This window comes from Eublepharis macularius, chromosome 11 (assembly GCF_028583425.1).
Source record: "Eublepharis macularius isolate TG4126 chromosome 11, MPM_Emac_v1.0, whole genome shotgun sequence".
Taxonomy (NCBI): domain Eukaryota; kingdom Metazoa; phylum Chordata; class Lepidosauria; order Squamata; family Eublepharidae; genus Eublepharis; species Eublepharis macularius.
In genome coordinates this window covers 28,667,350-28,686,580 of record NC_072800.1, presented here as the reverse complement: position 1 = coordinate 28,686,580, position 19,231 = coordinate 28,667,350, and the positions used below count along the sequence as shown (strand labels likewise).

Genomic DNA, 19,231 nt, shown 5'->3' with positions numbered 1-19,231 from the left:
TAGTGAGCTAGATCATCCAGTTCTGCCAAAGCAATGGGGTAAGGCTTTAAGCCTTATACCTGTTGCTGCTATGGATCTTAAGCTGTGACCTATTTCAGGAAAAAATTATGTTAACGGTATACTGGACACCAGAGCACCTTTTTTTTAGTAAAGGATTAAGTACAGTGTCCAGTTGTTGGTGGTATAACTTACAAGATGCTTCTCTTAAGCATATGCTTTGAACATGTCCAGTTAGTCTTTTGGGGAGGAAGTCATTACTCATAACAATTTTGTATTAGAATACTCATTTATTTTTGAGGATGTTAATATATTTCTACACTATTTGCCTGTCTCTTGGAACCTAACTGATGGTCAACAGAAATAGACTCTCTGTGCCCATACAGTCGCTAAAAGATTTATACTACAAAGACTAAAGCCCACCTCCCATAACTCATTAGACCTTATAAACTTATCAGCATTTGAATGTGTCACATATAGACAGCAACTGATATTTGGAAACCTTTTATAGAAGCTTATGTATAGATTTAAAAAATATATATCACCAACAGCTGGCAGTCAGAAACATTCATTAGTTATATTGCCAAATGCTCGTTGAAATAATTCTGCATTGCACCTTTTATGGAAGAGAGATGTGTGGGAGCTTTCCATTCCATATCTGGCAGCCTGTGATGTGTGTGGGGGGAGAGAAAGAAAAGAGAGATCAAAAGGTGTGTAGGAAGTGTTCACTTAAGCATCAAAGTGTATTTTAGTTCTAGTATAGTATATGTTTTGACTTAATGGCTTACCATACTGAAACCCTTTCTCATACCTCTTTGAAATTTGGTATAGATGAACTCCAGGTTGAGGGGTAAAATCACAGTATAAGCCTAACTGAATAAAAAAAGTTACTGCTAGAATTGGTGTAACCAATGGAAAATGAAAACAAATAAATGCAAAAACTAATTTAATTGTTTGTTTAAAACATTTGTATGTTACCTTTGTACCCAAATAGAGTCCCCAAGGTGGTGAACATTAAAACATTAAAAATGTTAACACAACAACTTAAATTTAAAACAACATTTAAAATAGTATAAAAACTTGCTTGTGGAGAACAGTAATAGAGGGGAACAAATGGATTTCCCTGGGGAGGGAGTTCCAAAGTTTTGGCTCCACAAATTAGAAGGTCCATTCTCGGGTTGCCACCCATCTCGTCTCACATGATGGGGACACCCAAAGCATAGTCTTCAAAGATGACTGGAGTAGATGGCTAGGATTGTATGGTAGAAGATTGTCCTTAAGGTAATTTGGCCTGAAGTCGTATAGGGCTGTAAAGCACGTTGAATTCAGCCCAGAAGCAAATTGGGAGCCAGTGTAAATGGAACAAGACTTAAGTGAAATGGTCCCTATAGTCCTCACCAATCAGCATTCTGGCCACAGCATTCTGTACCGACTGTAGCTTCTGGACAGTCTTCAAGGGCAACCCCATGAGAAGTACATTGCAGTAATCTAAGTACTACCAGGGCATATACTATACTGGCAAGATCTTTCCTACCCAGGAAGGGCAACAGCTGGTTCACCAGCCCAAAGTGGTGAAAGGCCCGCCCGACAACTGCTGCCACCTGTTTATCCAACAAGAAGCTGGAGTCCAGGGGCACACCCGAGCTACAAACTTGCTCCTTTAGGGATATGCAGCCCCATCTAGAATAGGACCTATTTCGTGGATCAGATTTCCCCCCATCAGTAGCATCCTCATTTTGTCCAGATTACATTTCAGGTTATTAGTCCTCATCCACTCCAAAACTGCCTCCAGGCACCTTTTCACAATTTCCACAGCCTCCCTGGATTCTGTTGGTAGAGCAAGATGGATCTGAGTGTCATTTGCATATTGGTGGCAACTCCGCCCAAACCTCTGTAAAATCTCTGGCTGCTTCCACACATGTTGGATAATCCACTTTCAATACTCTTTAGTGAACATTTGAAACTGATTTTCCATGTGTGGAACAAAATATCTACTTCAAAAGGATTGCGAAAGTGCATTGAAAGTGCATTATTCAATGTGTGTGGAAATGGCATCTGTAAAATGACACTTAAAAAAAACACATTCTTCTATTACATAGGAAAATGCCCTATGTTTCTTCAGCAATGTATGTGACACATATTACTCATAAATGAGCTAATATGAGCACAATAGATTTTCCTGTATATACAACATTCTGACACATTCTTTAAAACATCAAGATTGATTATGCACAATTGCCACTTTGTATAAATAGAAACTTGGTCAAACTTTTCCCACTCTTCACAGTATTTTCATTTGTCCTTCACAAGTAACTGGGCTTTGTTGGTGGTCTGTGTATATGACTTGAAAAAGGCAATGCATTCTCTACAATTGTGTGGGTAAACAGTCTATCCGATTCAAAGTCTAGCCACTGGGGACTCTGTATACATCAGAAACCAGTTAGACATTCTAGCTTTTATCTTGGCACCATATAAACATATTTAATCCACTGGCAAGCCAAAAGTCCTTTTGTGGGACCAGCAAACCTTTAAATATAATGATTATTCTTAAGAACCGAAGCCAAGACACACTATATATGTCAACTTTAAAATTGCAAATAAGTACATACTATTACAAAATTCTCAGACTTATAAACTGAAACAGCAGATGCAATTTTAAAATAAACCATTGGTCCATTGGTCCAGATTTCTGTGAATCTGGAGGTATTAATTCCTTGATCTCCATTTACAACTGGTTAAACCAAACAATCAGCAACTGTTTATGCTAATAATTATGAGAATGATATAGCTTTCTGTTTTAAAAGAAATTTTTTTTGGCACGCAAAATCAACCACAATTCAGTCGCATTGCTCTTTTATGGACTTCAGCAGTAATGTTTAAAGGCTGAATGTAGAGTTTTTAATTCAGTGCCAGCAACCTTTAAATTTTTTGTACATCCTTTTGGATGGAAAGGAAGGAAGGAGCAGCATAGTCGATAAATCACTTCTAACAATGATTTAGCTACTACTGTGTTCCAGCTGGAACTTGTGAAATGTGAATGCACTTGTATAGTTTTATAAACATTTTGAAATCAATGTTCTGCTCTATCTTTCTGCAAAAGAAAAAATGGAGCAGAGCACTTCATGTGGCTTACTCTTTTGCAAGGATACAGAGTTTCATAGGCTAATTGAAATACAAATTTGCAATTGAAAAGGAGTAATCAATTCTGAGTAAAGTATATGTAAGCCTCATTGGTTTCAGTGGTAGCATTAAGCACGTGCTTAGCATTTTCCCTCTGAGTGGGATTTTCAAAGTGCTTAACTTTAGATCATACTCAGAAAGGTATCCTGGAAACTTCAGCTTGTGTGGAACGCAGCAGCCAACCTTCGTCTTGCATTGTGTGGCATTGCCTTAATAGTGATCCCGCAACGGTTGCACTGGCTGTATGGTTTCAGACACAATTTAAGATGCTGATTTGAAACCCTTCACAACCTGGGACCCACATATCTGAAGGACTGCCTCTCCTTATAGAGGCTTGCTGGTCATCTCATGTCAGCCCTGGGCACTTTCTCTTAAAGTGCCTTCTCAGTGAGAGGTGGTAAAGTTGTCTTTTATGAAATGGACAGTAATGGACAGTAGTGGAACTTGCTCGTTGGAATCACTTCCCAGAAGCACTGAGGTGAAGATCTTCATTGATCAGATGCTGTAAGCTGTGTCAACTTTCAGCGAGCATTTGGCTGAGATTTGTGGCTTTGCTCTGTGGCAAAGAGTTCTGTATTTTGTGGGGCTGATCTTTTTTGTCATCTCAACCGATCACTTCTTAGGGAAATGGATGGAGTTAAGGTCATCACAGTAAGCTTTTTATGATTGTAAGTGACTTTGAATGGAAGAGAAGAAGGCTATAAGGGTTTTTTAAAATTGCTGTCTAGTCATAGGTGACTTGTGGTGGTCCCATAGGGTTTTCAAGGCAAGAAATATTCAGAAGTGATTTGCACTAATCAGGGCTAACTCTGCTTAACTATATTCTTAGATATGATGAGATTGGGTTAGCCTAGGCTATCCAGGTCAGGACAAAAATATACATTACAAATACTGCAGAGATGAACACTTCATTGCATAGGCATATATTTCTACCCAATGCATACTCTGCAAATAATAGGTTCATATCACTGGTAGACAACTATTTCCACAGTGCAATATTTTCCATTTGCATATATCTAATGACTTCCTCCAAGGAGTTCAGAGCAGCATACATAGTTTTCCCTTCTCCCATTTTATCCTCTTACCAGTCTTGTGAAGTAGGTTGGGCTGAATGGCCCATGGTCACCTGGGGAGCTTCATGGCAGTGTGGAAATTTGAACTCGGGTCTCCTAGTCCAACACAATAACCACTACAGTACACTGCTTTTTTGTTCCTGGCTGGCGAATCAGATTGTACATTGGAGCAACTGCAAACAGATATCCTTCTGCCTGTGGAAGAACCTTCTAGTATGAATGGAAAATCACCTTTGGACCCGAGCCATGGGCTTATCACAGCTCTGAAAATGAAAGGGATTTTTTCCCCATGCAGTGCCTCCCCCCTAACCTTTCCTTAGTTGTTTCTGTTGGCAGTTCAGTGGATATTTAAGCTTTGGTTGTCTCTTCTTGTTGGGGTGATTAATTACTGTTTTGTCACAGCAGTCTATTTTTGGTATTTTTGTAAGACACATATATGGAAGGATAGCTTAAAAACAGACACCACATTTAGGGCTGTTGGCTTTTTGTTTGGGGCTGTCCCCCCGCCCCCGCCTTTCCTCCTGATTTGCAGTGCTTCAAATATAATTATAAAAATGTCCGCCTCTAAAACGTCTGTTCAGAAAATGCAGTAGATGGCAGTGTAGTTCTATTGGAAGATAAGTCATGTACTGCATTGATTTTGGCTTTGCATCAGTCATCAGTCTGACTGATAGTTCGGGATGTGACAGCTATTCATCGTGATTCTCATGTAATCAGGACCAAAAGGTGCATATCAAAACAGGTGAATAAATGTTCCTGAATAAAGCCATAGGCTTCCAGTTAACACCAGAAAAAAACAAACTAGTGATTTGGAGGTGGATCCATAGCACTGCCAGGGAGTGAAGCTAGTGGTGCAGGTTCTCTCAGCCTCTCCCTTCTGCTGCAGTCCACTGAGCCCACTCACCCTCAACACACACACCTCAAGGTGGTCAAGGAATCCTCAACAACAGCATGTGAATTGTAGTGCATCTAATGATTTGTTAGTTTTGAACCACCCTGTAATGATTTGCCCCATTTGTTTTCCAAACCTTTAATTCTTTGGACCTTTAATCCAGCTCCTCCTTACTTTATCTTAAAGTTATACCTCAGGAGGGCTCTGGTCACAACTAACACTCTTGTTATTTCCACTCATGCAGAGCTTCAGGTGTTCTCTACTTTCTCCAGGCTTATACTTTTTTTGTTTGTGTGACCTATATATTACTGCCTTCTCCAAAGGTTTTAGCTGCCACCAAAGGCTTTTGCCTTCTCTTCTGCTTAACTGATACTACACAAAGGTTTTGTTATAGATGGCAGTGTGACAGAACGGTCAGTGTGTGAGGGTGATTGTGAGGTAAAAAGGGATTTTTTCCCCCTAAACAAAAGTAGAATTTATTTATAGGTACGTAAACTTGATGATTGTAGAGTTTTGATAAGCGTATTGGTTTCAAAATAGTCCTTAAGCTTTTAAGGTTTCAAAAATAGTGATATCTCTGTAGACCCAGTAATAAAGATTTATATTCCAAACAGGTCTTCACTCGCACACTAAACTCTCTTCACATGCACACAGACATAGATTCACTCAGGCCTTTCCACACAGTTTGCCTGACCTAAATAGATTAATCTTTCTTTCAGATATACACAAGCTGACCCAGGTACACACAGTTTGCCTGACTTAGACAGAATAAGTTCTCAGGCTTCCACACAATTTGCCTGACTCAACTAGAATCTCTCACAACTTCACACAGGCAGTTTAGGCTCCACACAGCTTGTGTGACTGAACCAGAATGAACACTTTTCTGTCAGCAGAGACGAAGAACTGCAGTTTGCTCTGCCTCCTGGGCACAGAAGGCTGGAGAACATGAAGAAAGTCCGAGATGATCCTGTGTCTCCGCTGACTAGAATTGATCACAACTGATTCCTTTGACTTTAGTCAGCCACACTGCTGTATACTAGTCCTATGAATTAGCCTCTTCATATTATAAAACCCACTCTCAGTTTTCTACTCACTATGAAATTGTAAATTATTCTTGCAGTGGTGTTCTGCATAATCTAATTTGGAAAGTCACCTCGGTTGCATTTGTGACCGACCTTCACCCCCTTTATCACTGATTATTTCCCGGCAAATTACATAACATATCAAAGACTGTAATCCCAGGGACACTTTCCTAGGAGTAACTGCCATGTGTCAGCATATGTTTGTGTATGTGCAAGTCTCCATTATCTGTGGAAGGCTGAATGCTTTGGACAGAAAACTGTTATTCCGAAGGTCCAATTAGATGTGATGTGGGAAATCCATGATCAAGATTTCCTGTGTGTCTGTTTTAAACCTATTTATTATTATTACTCTGCAACAACAACAACAACAATAAACAACTGAGCTTATATACTGCTCTTCTAGACAGATTAGTGCCTCACCCAGAGTGATGAACAAGTTAGTGTTATTATTATCCCCACAATACAGCTGGGGCTGAGGGGAGTGGCTTATCCAAGGCCACCTATTGAGCTCATGGTAGTAGTGGGATTTGAACCAGTAGAGTACTGATTTTTCAGCCGAACCACTTAACCACCGTGGTGCAGCTTGTTAGGTGATCTTGGGCCAGTAACATACTCTTAGCCTACCTCACAGGGTTGATGTAAGGATCAACGGAGTAGAGGAGAACAGTATAAATCAATTTGGATCCACATTGGAGAGAAAGGCAGGGTATAACTGAAGTAAATAAATAACCTTTTTTATTTGGTACGTCTTTCATGCATCTTTCTTCCAAGGAGTTCAGGGCTGTATACTTTGTTCTCCTCCTCCTCCCTTTCATGCTTAAGAATGATTACAGAAAATTCTATCTCCAGTTTCATGGTGAGATCACCTGTAGATTCTGCATTTCATGCCTCATTAATATGCATTAACTTTTCCAACTCCTTTTTATTGCTTGTGGGAGGCCCTATGAAGATAGTCTTTATGCAGTTGTGAAATAACATCAAATGCCAGAAACTGTTAACAACAAACTTTTAAAGATAATTCCTGTAGCAGATGTTTTGCAAGCAGACAATTTTTATTAAAAGAACAGTAGGAAATAGTTTTTCACTTGCTTGTTTGGCCCTGGAGGAAATTAAAAAGGAATATTTTGATCATAACTTCAAGTGTAGGTTTTAATGTTCAAAGTCTGTAGTTTGTATGAAGAATAGACACCTTTAGGGCTCAGCAAGCAGCATTATTATAACTAAAACGTCTTTGTTTAATTTTAGGAATGCAAGTACTTCTGTGATCTTGCACTCGAACTGCTGGATTACTTTGAAAAGTGGCTAGGTAAATGGTGTCAGTTAAAGATGAGGAATGACAATAAGCTAATAAGATTATTCCTGGACATATCACTTCATGTTGAAGGGAAAGGGGTACATGCTCCCCCACAGAGAAAAAAAATAATGAGCAGCTAATATAAGCAAGATGCTAGGCTAGAGCCGTTCACCTTGTCTTTCTATGCAAAGAGAGTTTGTGGTATGGATTCATTCATTACCTTTCCCCACCTTCACTCAAAAGTGGTACAGACCTGGAATTCTTTTATTTTACCTCCTGTTTGTGTGAAGTAGTTCTAAGTTTTTCATATTTCTTGTTCGGGATCTGGGCTGTTTTATTTTACTCTTTTCATTCTTATGAGCTCAGTTTTTCTCTTTTCCTCCAGCTCCCCACAAGTGGTGTGATTTTTAAGTTACAACTAGTTTTTGGTCTGAAAATCTTTCCTTTACTATGATGGGCATGATGGGAAATTAATTGCATGCCCCTTAACACCCGATTCATCCTGGTTGTTTGAGGTTTTTTTTTATAGAGAAACAGAATCATTTTACTTGAACGATTAGCTCATTGATCTGGAAGTTATATGACAGAGTTGATCCCTAACTGTGTCTGGTACAAGTGTAACCAGGTCCGGTGCCACTATTGAGGCGGTGAGGCGGGCGCTGTGGGGCCAGAGGGGGTGCTGGAGGGGGTGCCGGGGTGGAGGCGTGAGCCATGGAGCAGGCGTGCCTGGGCCGCAGCTGCTGCTGCAGCCAGCCAACCCTGCGCCGCTGCCGCTGCTACCACCACACGCTCCCGGCTAGGCACAGCAGCCACGGGCCAGGCACAGCAGGCGGCCGGGGCGGCGTGCGGAGTGCAGGCAGCCTCCTTGCGCCGCCCCAGCCACCCGCCAGCCAATGGGCCCAGCTTTGCTGCATGCACGCACAGTCTAGGGAAGGTGGCCACAGGCACCAGAAACCCTAGCGCCGGTGGTGAGTGTGACATATTGGAATATTGATGGTTTGCATATTCTGACTTTTGATAACAGCTTATTGTATTAATGAGATCAGCATTCATGAGAAGTCGCATGTGAAGGGGTTTGCCAGAGGGAGGTGGTAGAGGAGGGGGGAGAAGTTATGAAATGGAGACTGCCAGAATCAAACATCAGTCTGTATAGGCTGACTGGAAGGGGCATGTAAAGATGATACAGCCCCTGTTTTATTTGCTCACGTAGATTCTCAGATGCCTTAGAGATTTCATTGAACTCCAAACCTTTAGTTTTGTATTTTAGAGCTTCTATGGAGTAATTATTCTGTGGATGTAAAAATGCATCCACTAGATCAGATACAGCTAAAATTATGCACTTTAAGTAGTTTGAGTGTGTGTTAAAATTTCATTGATTACAGATGGAGATTGAAAAGTGCTTAAGTCTGTCTTAAAAGTGGGCAAATCCACACTCATCTTCCGCTTATCTTGCGCTGTTGTGGCAATCGCCTTCATTCCGCTACCAGGCTGTGCATCCTCACATCCACCCTTGCGGTGTGTCTTCATGGCACAATCAGTTCTCCACATGCCACTGAGTAATGTGTCACAGTGGGCGGTTCCATCCTCTGCCGTCAGAATTGACGGTGCTCGTCACTTCCCTTTTTTTTTTAAAAAAAAAAGGTCAATTATCCGGTATACCGATATCTTGACTCCGGTGACCATTTCTTCCCACGCAAACCACTGCTCACTACGGTTGGTTTACCAGTATACCGACCTTTATGCACTGTGGAAAAAAAGGGGAGAAAACGGATTTCCGCGAATATCACGTGGTTTGGAGGGAAGGCGCAATAGTGGCGCGGTGATGGTGCGGAACATGCGGAATGGGAAAGCGTGTGAGTATCTGCATGAATAGCGCGCCAATTGCGAAAAAGCCACAGAAACAAATAGGTAGTGTGGATTCGGCCAGTGCTTAAGTTTAGTGCTCACTCTTATTTAAACCTCACAAGCACACAAATCTGGAGTATCTGCCACAGTATTTGGTGCTTTGCTGGTGGCGAAGATCAGAACAAAATGAAGCAAAAGAGGCTTTGCAGGAGATAATGGAACAAAATCAGCACTTGTGGCCGGGCTGTATTCCGTTTCTCATTCAGGACCCTGAAATATTTATTAGGATTTTGAAGAACCAGTGAGTCTTTCTCATGTGATCAGTTCAGTGGATGTTGCCTTATTGTTGGAAAGACTCTTAAGAAAAGTTGATGCTGTAAGAGGCCTCATTTATATTTCATCAGATCAGTGTTCCACCGAGTCCAGTACCCTGTCTGGCAGTTCTCTTCTAGTATGCCAGGATTCTTTAGGATCTTTGATAGCCATACAACTACAGATCTTTTCATGGTGGACTGAATATATGATTTCATGCATCCAGACTTAAAGCCTACCCAACAGTCTTGGGACACGGAATAATGCTATAATTATTCTAATCCAGCGTTTCCCAATCTATGGGTTGGGAGGGACCCAGAATTGGGTCACAAAGGCTCTGAAAGTGGGTTGCAGGCCAGCCCTCTCTAATGGCCACCCCTGCCCTTTGCATTGATCTCTTTCTCCCCTCTTCCTCCATGCCAGCTTCTCACATTCTCGCTTCCCCCACCCTTTGCAACAGTAATGGCAGGGGGAACCATCCAGAAACTAGTATATACATGCATATGTAGAATATTTCTGTAGGAAAATCATGATGTGTGAAGTGGCTCCTATAAGAACCAATTTCAGTGCTTAATTTGAGGCAAGGTTTTGATCTGTATTTTGGAAACTAAGACTTGACCCCTAGAAACAGTATTTTCCATGTCATACATTAGTTGGTATTTTTCCTTCATTGCATATACATGTGGATTGATAAAGAATCAAGTAAAATATGACCTGATGGTTATGAGAGTGATTGTCTTAGAATCTTAAAGGAGGTTAAAGAGAGTAATGAAGAACAAGGTAGTCAAAGGCTGCAGTATAGCCCTCATATACAAAGGTTGTGTAGTTCAGAATGCCACTTGCTTGGGGTTCATCGTGATGTGATACTTGTTAGTTTCTCAAAAACATGGTTGGACATTGTAGAAAATTGAATGATGGACTAGAAGGACACCAAGATTATACTTTGCCTAGGGCACCAGAAAACCTTGGCCTAACCCTGGACAGGTCACCGTACCGAACTACAAGTGACGCCTGACACAGGTTGGACACTTGTCAGATTCCCTCAAGTTTTGATGGGAAATGTAGGCAGCTTGGCATAATGTTGGACAAGTGACAGTTGAAAAGTCCATTGGACAGCAGTCGGAGAGCCAAGCTGCAAGACCAGGATGCTACATTTCCCATAAAAACTTGAGGGAAGCTGACAAGTGTCCAACCTGTGTCAGGCATCACTTGTAGCTTGGCTCAGAGTTTAGACTTGCCGGTAACCGTATCCAAAAGCTTGGGAACAAATGTTCTAATCGATCACTTCTTACACTTATCCAACAGAAAAGTAGCTTGAATAAATATGTCATACTGTTCATTAAAGATCAAACTTTAATGAATCTCCTGCGGAAAGGACTTCTAAAGTTCAGAACATAATAATATAGGAAGAGCTTTATAGGATGAGACCAGTAGAAAGCATCTAGTCCAGCTGTCAATCTTACACAGCGGTCAGCCAGTTATTCTGGCTATCCATCAAGCACAGAGGCCAAGGCCGTCCCCCAGTGTTGCTTCCTAGCACTGGTATTCAGAGGCTTACTGCTTCTGATCACTGAAGTTCCCTGTAGTCACTGTGGCTAGTCACTGGTGCAGCCACCATGAATGCTTGTCTGTTTGCCTCTACAGATTTGGCACATAGATAGAGAATTCTTGGTCTACTTGATGAAACACAAGGATATATGTAAGGCCCTGACCATTGCATGCTTTTATAAGTTAACACCAGCACTTGGAATTGAGCCTGGCATGGGGTATGCTGCTGTGATAATGTTTTCTTCCGTGCCTGGTATTATGCTTAACGGAACTTAGTCTGCTTAGAATTGAAGACTTCTGGACTTTTGCAGGAAAGTTACTCCAGACTGGAGTAACCCTTCTTAGAATTGTACTGTGTGGTAAAAGATTTTCAATTAAAAAGTCATGTTTAATAGAAACATAGCAACATCGGAGCTAATGTACAAAGCCGCCTTAAATATGCTCCATATTGGGAAAGAGGGTAATAACATCTGATGGATGGAGGTAGACGAAAGCATCACACTCTGCAGGAGGGTGAAAACAGGTTTAAAACAGTAGGAGTTACATAAATGTTTAATTACAATGAACAAAATATTGACTTAATGATCTGAATGGCATGCTGTTTCGTTTGAGCAATTACTCTTGAATGGTTATCCAAACCTCTTTATTACAATTATTTTTGTTTCTGGGAGGGGCATAAAAAGCCCAGTAAGGAACTGAGACCTCCCAATGTTAACAGAGCCAGATTATTTTAGACAGGTACGAAGACTTATAAAACGGCTGATGAATATTAAACAGACAGCAGAAATGGCAATGGCCCTGCCTTTAAATGTACAGAAGGTTTAAATGTTTAAGGAGGCTAACCATTATTTTCCATTAGAAACGGAGGGCACAGTCTTTCATGAATGGTTGTGCTCATTCCTTACCATGGGACTCTGGCAGGAGAAACTCCCAGTAGATTGGGTAACAAGCCTGTTATCGTGCAGCCATGCTCCCTGCCTGGCAATACATTCCAGCGTTGTCACTGTGAAGTAAATACCTCATTTTCTGTAAGGGATCATAAAACAAACTCATTCCAGTATAATGCTTCTGAAATTCAAGAGAGTTGCTCTTGAATTTCTCCTAAATTGAAAGTTTAGGTCATTTGGAAAGACCTATTAAGGTGAAAAATTGACAAGCTTTTTTAAAAAAAAAGTTAAAACAATCCTAAAGAGATTAGCAGAATTTCCCAAGGTTATTATTTTTTTCTCTTTAATCTCTATGTATAGCCGCCAAATTTAGCCTAAAGGTAATCCTGTTCAGTTAAATGTCGGTAAAAATGTCAGTGTATTAAAAATAATTCTAATGTAATTAGTAACATTTCAGGAGGGCTTCTTGACCTTTTGTCAAGACATCTTCATGAGAAATTAGTTTCAGATGTTGGTCTGTAGTGGAAGAGCAGATTTGGGTCCCGTAGCACCTTAAAGACCAACTAGATTTCCAGGGCATGAGCAGTTGAGTCTTGACAGCTCATACCCTGGAAATCTAGTTGATCTGTAAGGTGCTACTGGATCCAAATCTTGGTCATGAGTAGAGATGGGCACGAATCGCATTACGAACTTCAAAAACCCACGAAATTGGCGATCGCGTGATCGTGATCCGGCAGTTCATGATTGTCCATGGCAAACGAACTGGTGTTTGGAAGAAGCCTGGTTCAGTGCATTCGGCCACGGTTTGGGAAGCCAGACAGTCAGGCGCCATCAATCAACTCCCCTGGAAACGGAGCCGGGGGAATGCCTGAACTCTGTCTGCGCTCCTTCTGTCACCCTGGAAACCCAAATGGAAGCCCATCTTACCTTGATTGGCAAGTCTTCCTTCCAACCATGGAACTGCAAAGCAGTTACAAGTTGGGAGAAGACACCTGGGGGAGGGGGGTGTTCTGTAGCCATGGGCACTCCAATCTCATCCCTGCAAAGCCTGATAGGCAGCTCTGACGGCCAACCACAGACCTCCTGTGTTGCTCAATGGGACGTCAGCTTATAAAAAGCACTGGGCTCCCAAGCTGGGTTTCACTTTCAGCGAGCAGTAGAGTGTGACAGAGCTGTTGCTTACTACTTGCTAGCCTTTCGGGAGAGAGGCAGAGAGAGTTTAATTGAGCTTGGATTTTTGGGATAGGGATCTATCTCCTCTGGTAAGATCACTATTGCGATCTTGACCAAACTTGGGTGCCGGCTGGAGGAGAGTCTGCTACACACTTCCTGTGAATATGGGCTCTCTCAGTGCAAGAGCGCCCACGAACCGTGAACCATGAACCGGTTCGGCAATGGAAAATGTTTGTTGCGGTTCACGACTTTGGGATTGTCGTCGGCACCGAACCACGAACTGCTGATTCATTAAAAATTTTTGGTTCGTGCCCATGTCTAGTCATGAAACATTGAGTTTGAACGTCTGACAGTTGAAGCTGCTATGATAACTGAGGTATAGAACAAAGTCTTTCAGTTTTCAGCTCACATAGATCTTTCAACTAAGCTGGCAACACTTTTTTTTTGTTAATGGAAGGATTTTTCCCCCTATCAATTACGTGTTTTGACAGTTTGCTTCTATCAATGTGTTAGCTAGCTGAGCAACACCACAGCCATTCCAGGTGTCAACTAGCTTAGCAAAACAAGGGATGTTGTATTATAATTGTCTCTGTACTTCCTTCATTATATTTGCATTTTACCTAGTTATATCACACCTCATATTTTTGTATTTCATGGCCCTATGACTTCATAACCTCACATATAAATGTCTTTCTACATGCATCTGATAAAGTTGGCTGTACGTGTGTTTATTTCAGAGGTTCGCCTGTGTCTGCATAAGATCAGAATTTGAATTCCACACGTTTTGATCTACAGTATAACACATTTGTAGAACTCTGATATAAACAAATTCCCAATTGTATCATAGTCATTGTGCTGACCAACAACTACAGTGAATTTTTACATTGTGATGACAAATTTGTAAGGAAAGCCTCACACTAATCATTCACAGGCTGGCCCAGTAGCTTGTGTGGGATCAGGAGGAACTTGAAACAGCACCTTAAGTCTAGTTGATTAAGCTTTCAGACCTTAATACTCAATCCTACTCAGGGCTTTTTTCTGGGAAAAGTGGTGGAACTCAGTGGGTTGCCCTTGGAGAAAATGGTCACATGGCTGTTGGCCCCGCCCCCTGATCTCCAGACAGAGGGGAGTTTAGATTGCCCTCTGCGCCAAGTGGCACGGAGGGCAATCTAAACTTCCCTCTGTCTGGAGATCAGGGGGCGGGGCCACCAGCCATGTGACCATTTTCTAGCGGTTCCGGAACCACTAGAATACAGCTATTCATAAAGGTTCAAATCTTCTCCTTTCTTTTCTGATGTTCAGTTGGTGACTTTAAGCCAATCATAATCTCTCAGCATAACCTCTTAGAGGGTTGGATCCTGTCAAAAACCAGGCTCCTTTGGGAGGGGGTGATTTTCACCAATTCCCCTTCATGCTTTTCCTGGGGATCCTCAATCCCCTAGAAGTAGTTTTTCTGGGGTCATTTCAGTCTCCAGTGGAAGGAAGCAGGTGGAGAAGAAGGAATTCTGTGCACAGAAGTTTTCAACAGGATCCAACCTAAGATTTTTGTACTTCAATAAGATGAAGGCGGAAAGAAAAACTTATATGCCTCCGAGCTGCTTGGGGGATGGATGGGATTAAAACTGTAATAGATTTTGTTCCCCTAATTAGTTACTTGGACTGTAACCCATGTAGTCAGATTAACATTTGTGATCTTAGCTAACTGTATGATTTTCAGTTGATAGATACAGCTATTCATAAAGCTTATTTTTCATTTGCAGATGGGCTTCTTTCGCAGGAAGTACAAAGAAATCATTGAAGCTGAGAAGAACAGGAAAGAGAATGAAGACAGCTGGGACTGGGTGCAAAAAAGCCAGTAAACTGCTAAAGGGGGGAAAGTCCGGTCACGTGACAAACAATTACTACCCTATTGGTCCTGCTCTTGTATCTTCCATATGTGGAAGAAGAAATCTTCTCCAGATTTTTCGGAGGCCCCGTTGTTCGTCATCTTAAGCTAGGGAACGTTTCCTGAGGCAACCACTGCAGATACATCAGGTGACTGGAGTGATTTATACTTCCTGGAAGAGATGAACTTTGATAACTAAGCTGCAGTGCAGAGCAATATTTATGAATCCAACATATGTGGTGTACCCTCAGGGGAAAACTGTTGCCTAAAAAAAGTACTTTTTATAAATATAAACTTTTTATACTGATTGTCTTTTTATATATTTGTATCAATGTTTTTATGTTTTCTATTGAATAGCTATATATAGTTCACAAAAGCACTGAGAGTCAGCTGAGGCGTTGGACATACATATCTGTGTGTGTGTATATATATATATATCAGTCATACTGTACTTTTGAATTTCAATGCAGAAAAGACAAACAGATGAGAAACCTCACATAGTATATCTACAAATCTTAGTGACGTAGTATGTAACTCTTCCAGCGGCACTAAGTCAAAGTCTTTCCATTTTGTTTGAAACAAAAACATGCTAAAGTTAAATATCTGAGTTGGGCGTTAAAGGATCCTAAATGCAATATGTATTGGATATTTATAATTGATTCTATTGTGCACAGATTGTCCATAAAGTATGTCTCATCTTAGAAAAAAAACTTCCTTTATCCTTTGCCGGTAGTGTAGTATCTCTTGTTCCTCAAAATAAGTCATACATCCTTATGAGAGGCATATATTTTTAACAAGAATTTTTTAACAGTGTCCAGAATTATGGTTGCGCCCCTGTTTTTCAAATGCCTGTAATATGTGATTCTGAATGTTTAGATATAAGGCATGTTTGAGTGGCTTGTGAGGTACTACTACAGGTTTTGTATGTTTGCCCCAGCAGAGCAAATAGTGGCTCCCCAAGGCTGTTTTATATTAGGGAAATGGTGCAGAGGAGAAGCTTTAAACCGCCTTCCTCTTGCACTGTTGTCCCAATCTGAATTGAGCCCCTATATGCCTGATTTTTGAAGAGAAGAAACTTCTCTTCAAAACGTTGAGCCCTGTAATAAGTGAAACAGGAAGTCACAAGATAGCGAGGGTCAAGGAAAATCAAAAGAATGTACTTTTTGGCACTGTGTATTAGTTTACTAAATGAGGGTGCTCAAGAATCAAAGGGGATTGTCATCACTTTAGGGTTGATATCTCCTTATCAAAATTGTGCTATTCTGTCTATGTCATCCATGTGTGACATGCTTAATGAATGATGGCTGATGAGTTTGAGTGACAGTGAAACAGTCCCTTGCAGCCAAATAGCAGGAACTGTAGCTCACCTTGGCTTATATAATCCTCGTTCATAGGGTGTAATGCACTGAAGAGAGCAGCAACGAATGTCTTCCTTTGGCAAGCCTGTCTTCGCTGTCAGGTTGTCTTTGGGCAATTGAAGGGAATTGGGCAGTCAAGGGATCATCATAAACATAAAGTGAACAAGTTTCAGGTGGGTAGCTGTGTTGGTCTGTAGTAGAAGAGCAGATTTGGGTCCAGTAGCACCTTAAAGACCAACTCAATATCCAGGGTATGAGCTTTCAAGAATCAAAGCTCTGACAAAGAGAGCTCGGAATCTCAAAGCTCATAAACTGCGCAAAATTCCCTTTATCCATTGCCTGGTTATTTTGTTTTTCTGTCACTTTCCCTATGCAAACTTTTTTTTGCAATTCTAGCCTTGGTTTGTTCTCACAGCTGCCATATGAGGTAGGCCACTGATCATTTTTATATGTTTTACAGGTGAGAAATGTATACTTAGGCATAATAGGTGGTATTCTACCTCTGGCTGGAGGAAGTTCTTCTGGTCCAAATAGCATTCTTTCAGCTTAAATGGCTCTACCCTTGAAGGCAGAGCCACTAAAGTTAGAGGAAGGCTTCAAACTTTGCTTAATGGAGCTTTAGGATACAAGCCAGTGGGCTTCTTGGGCCAATCAGTAAATCTGTGGTTGATTTGGACCATACTGGTTACCTGTGTGGTTTTTGTTATCAAAATCCACTGTTTGAGTCCCATATAAACAAACAAACAAACAAACAAACAAACAAACAAATAAATAAATAAATAAATAAATAAATAAGGCTATGTTATAAATGGACATACACTGGCAAAAGAAAGTTACATAGGGTTGATGTACACCTTATAGCAATAGATAACAGTGCTCAACACAAGAAAACCATTTTGAAAATGTTAGTGCTCAGGGGTTATGGGTTTAATTATTAAATGCACCTCTCTTCATAATATTTTAAACTATTTCATTTTATTGCAATGAGGAGAATTAGTAAGTTTGGGATCGTGGCTTGATAAGCCATCTCTTGGAAATAGTTAATAGATTTTCTGGTAACCCCTTCATAAAGGATTCTGTCGTGGTCAGTACTTATGTGTATGTTTAAAGTGGTGTACAGCCTTAGTTTGTACAACCTTAGTTTCACATGGAGAAGAAATGTATCTGAAGCCCCCGTCTCAATTTTACTTTCACGATGAAAATTTTAGAATGTAAGTAACCACCATCTAAGACCGGGCTAATAAAGTTCATGTTAGTTCTGAGAGCCAGTATGGTAAGTCTAGGATCTGGGAGACCCAAGTTTGAATCTCTACTCTGCCATGGAACCTTGCTGCATGACCTTGGATCAGTCACATACTCTCAGCCTAACCTACCTCACAGGGTTGTTGTAAAAATAAGACAGAAGGAGGAAGAATGTTTGGAGTCCCAACTGGGAGAAAAGTGGGGTATAAATATAAAATTTAAAAATGCCAAGGGAGAGATGTAAAGTAAATACTTTGTCATGTGAAACTGAGATGAGACGGTTGCACTTACGAAGCTGCCATGTACTGTATGAGACCATTGTTTCATCTAGCCAGGGCAACCCACTGAGTTCCACCACCTCTTTTCCCAGAAAAAAAGCCCTGCATCTAGCCCAGTACAAACTTCTCTGTCAGGCAGCTACTCTCTGTTGTCTCTGGCAGATGGCTTTCCTAGCACTGCCACCTGGATTCATTTTACTTAAATATTACTGGGTTTGACTTTGAGATCTTGGATGTTACAAAGAAAATAGAAGTAAATTGCATTTCTCACATCCAAAGAAATTCAGAGTTCTTGGAAGTTCTAAGATCCTTTAGAGATAATCCTGTTAGTGACAACTTTTCCACTTGGGCTTAGATGAAGTGCAAACCCATCTACTCAGGGGCAATCGATATGCCATTCTTAGACATTCAAGTATGAAAAACTGTACCACAATGGTGGCAAATGCCAAGCAGCCTTATTGGCCATGCATTATTCCTCAGGAGCAAGCCCCATATGACCAGTAAGAGATCCAAAAAAAAGCAAGACTATTTCAGTGCCGTGGAGATAATAACTCAAGCCAGTATGTTTTTTTAAAAATGCTACAAATCAATAACCCAGTTATGCTTTCACTTGTGAACAGCTACAGATCCTTTTCAATGAGAACAAGGTATATTAGGTACATTTGAAGATGGCTTTTATTTGCTATAAGAAGAAATACATAATTGGATCATGGCTTTATCATTTTTGTTGCTGGAGAGGAATTGACTCAGTGTGGCGGTACATTTTCATAACCTGGACGCTATGTTGAAATATTGTTTATATTGAGCAGAGGTGGACTCAAGGAAGTTGAGCCAAGGAACCCTTGCAGCGCCAGTGCTGGTGCTAAAGAGGCCACTCGGCTGAGGCCTAGGCCCAGTGGTGGGTCTATAGGTTTGCCAGGTGCCCTCCAATGGTGGGAAAACTCCTGGCAGTTTGCCCCTCCAGCAATCGGAGGGAGGTGGCAAGCCACCCAGCCTTTCTCTTATTCTTCTGCATGTGTCGGTGTCCTGATAAAGGCACATCAGTAGGTTAGGGGGGAAATGTAGAAAGCTACATAGGATGAGATCCAACCAGATTACCTACAGGTAAAAAAAGGCAGAGTCACCTTTGACCACCTAAAAAGATTATGCTGGGATCATGGGAGCTGCATGAACAAAATTCTTTGT

At 41.1% G+C, this 19,231-nt stretch overlaps 1 protein-coding gene across 1 annotated transcript in view; it reads left to right on the top strand.

The window, feature by feature from the left end:
- ITGA9 (integrin subunit alpha 9) overlaps positions 1 to 15,546 on the top strand; it is a 288,361-nt gene extending 272,815 nt beyond the window's left edge. Inside the window, exon 28 of the mRNA XM_054992076.1 lies at positions 15,044 to 15,546. Within this exon, the coding sequence (XP_054848051.1) occupies positions 15,044 to 15,142 (99 nt within the window). The 3' untranslated portion in view covers positions 15,143 to 15,546. The remainder of the gene's footprint in view (positions 1 to 15,043) is intronic.
- The last annotated feature ends 3,685 nt before the right edge of the window (positions 15,547 to 19,231 follow it).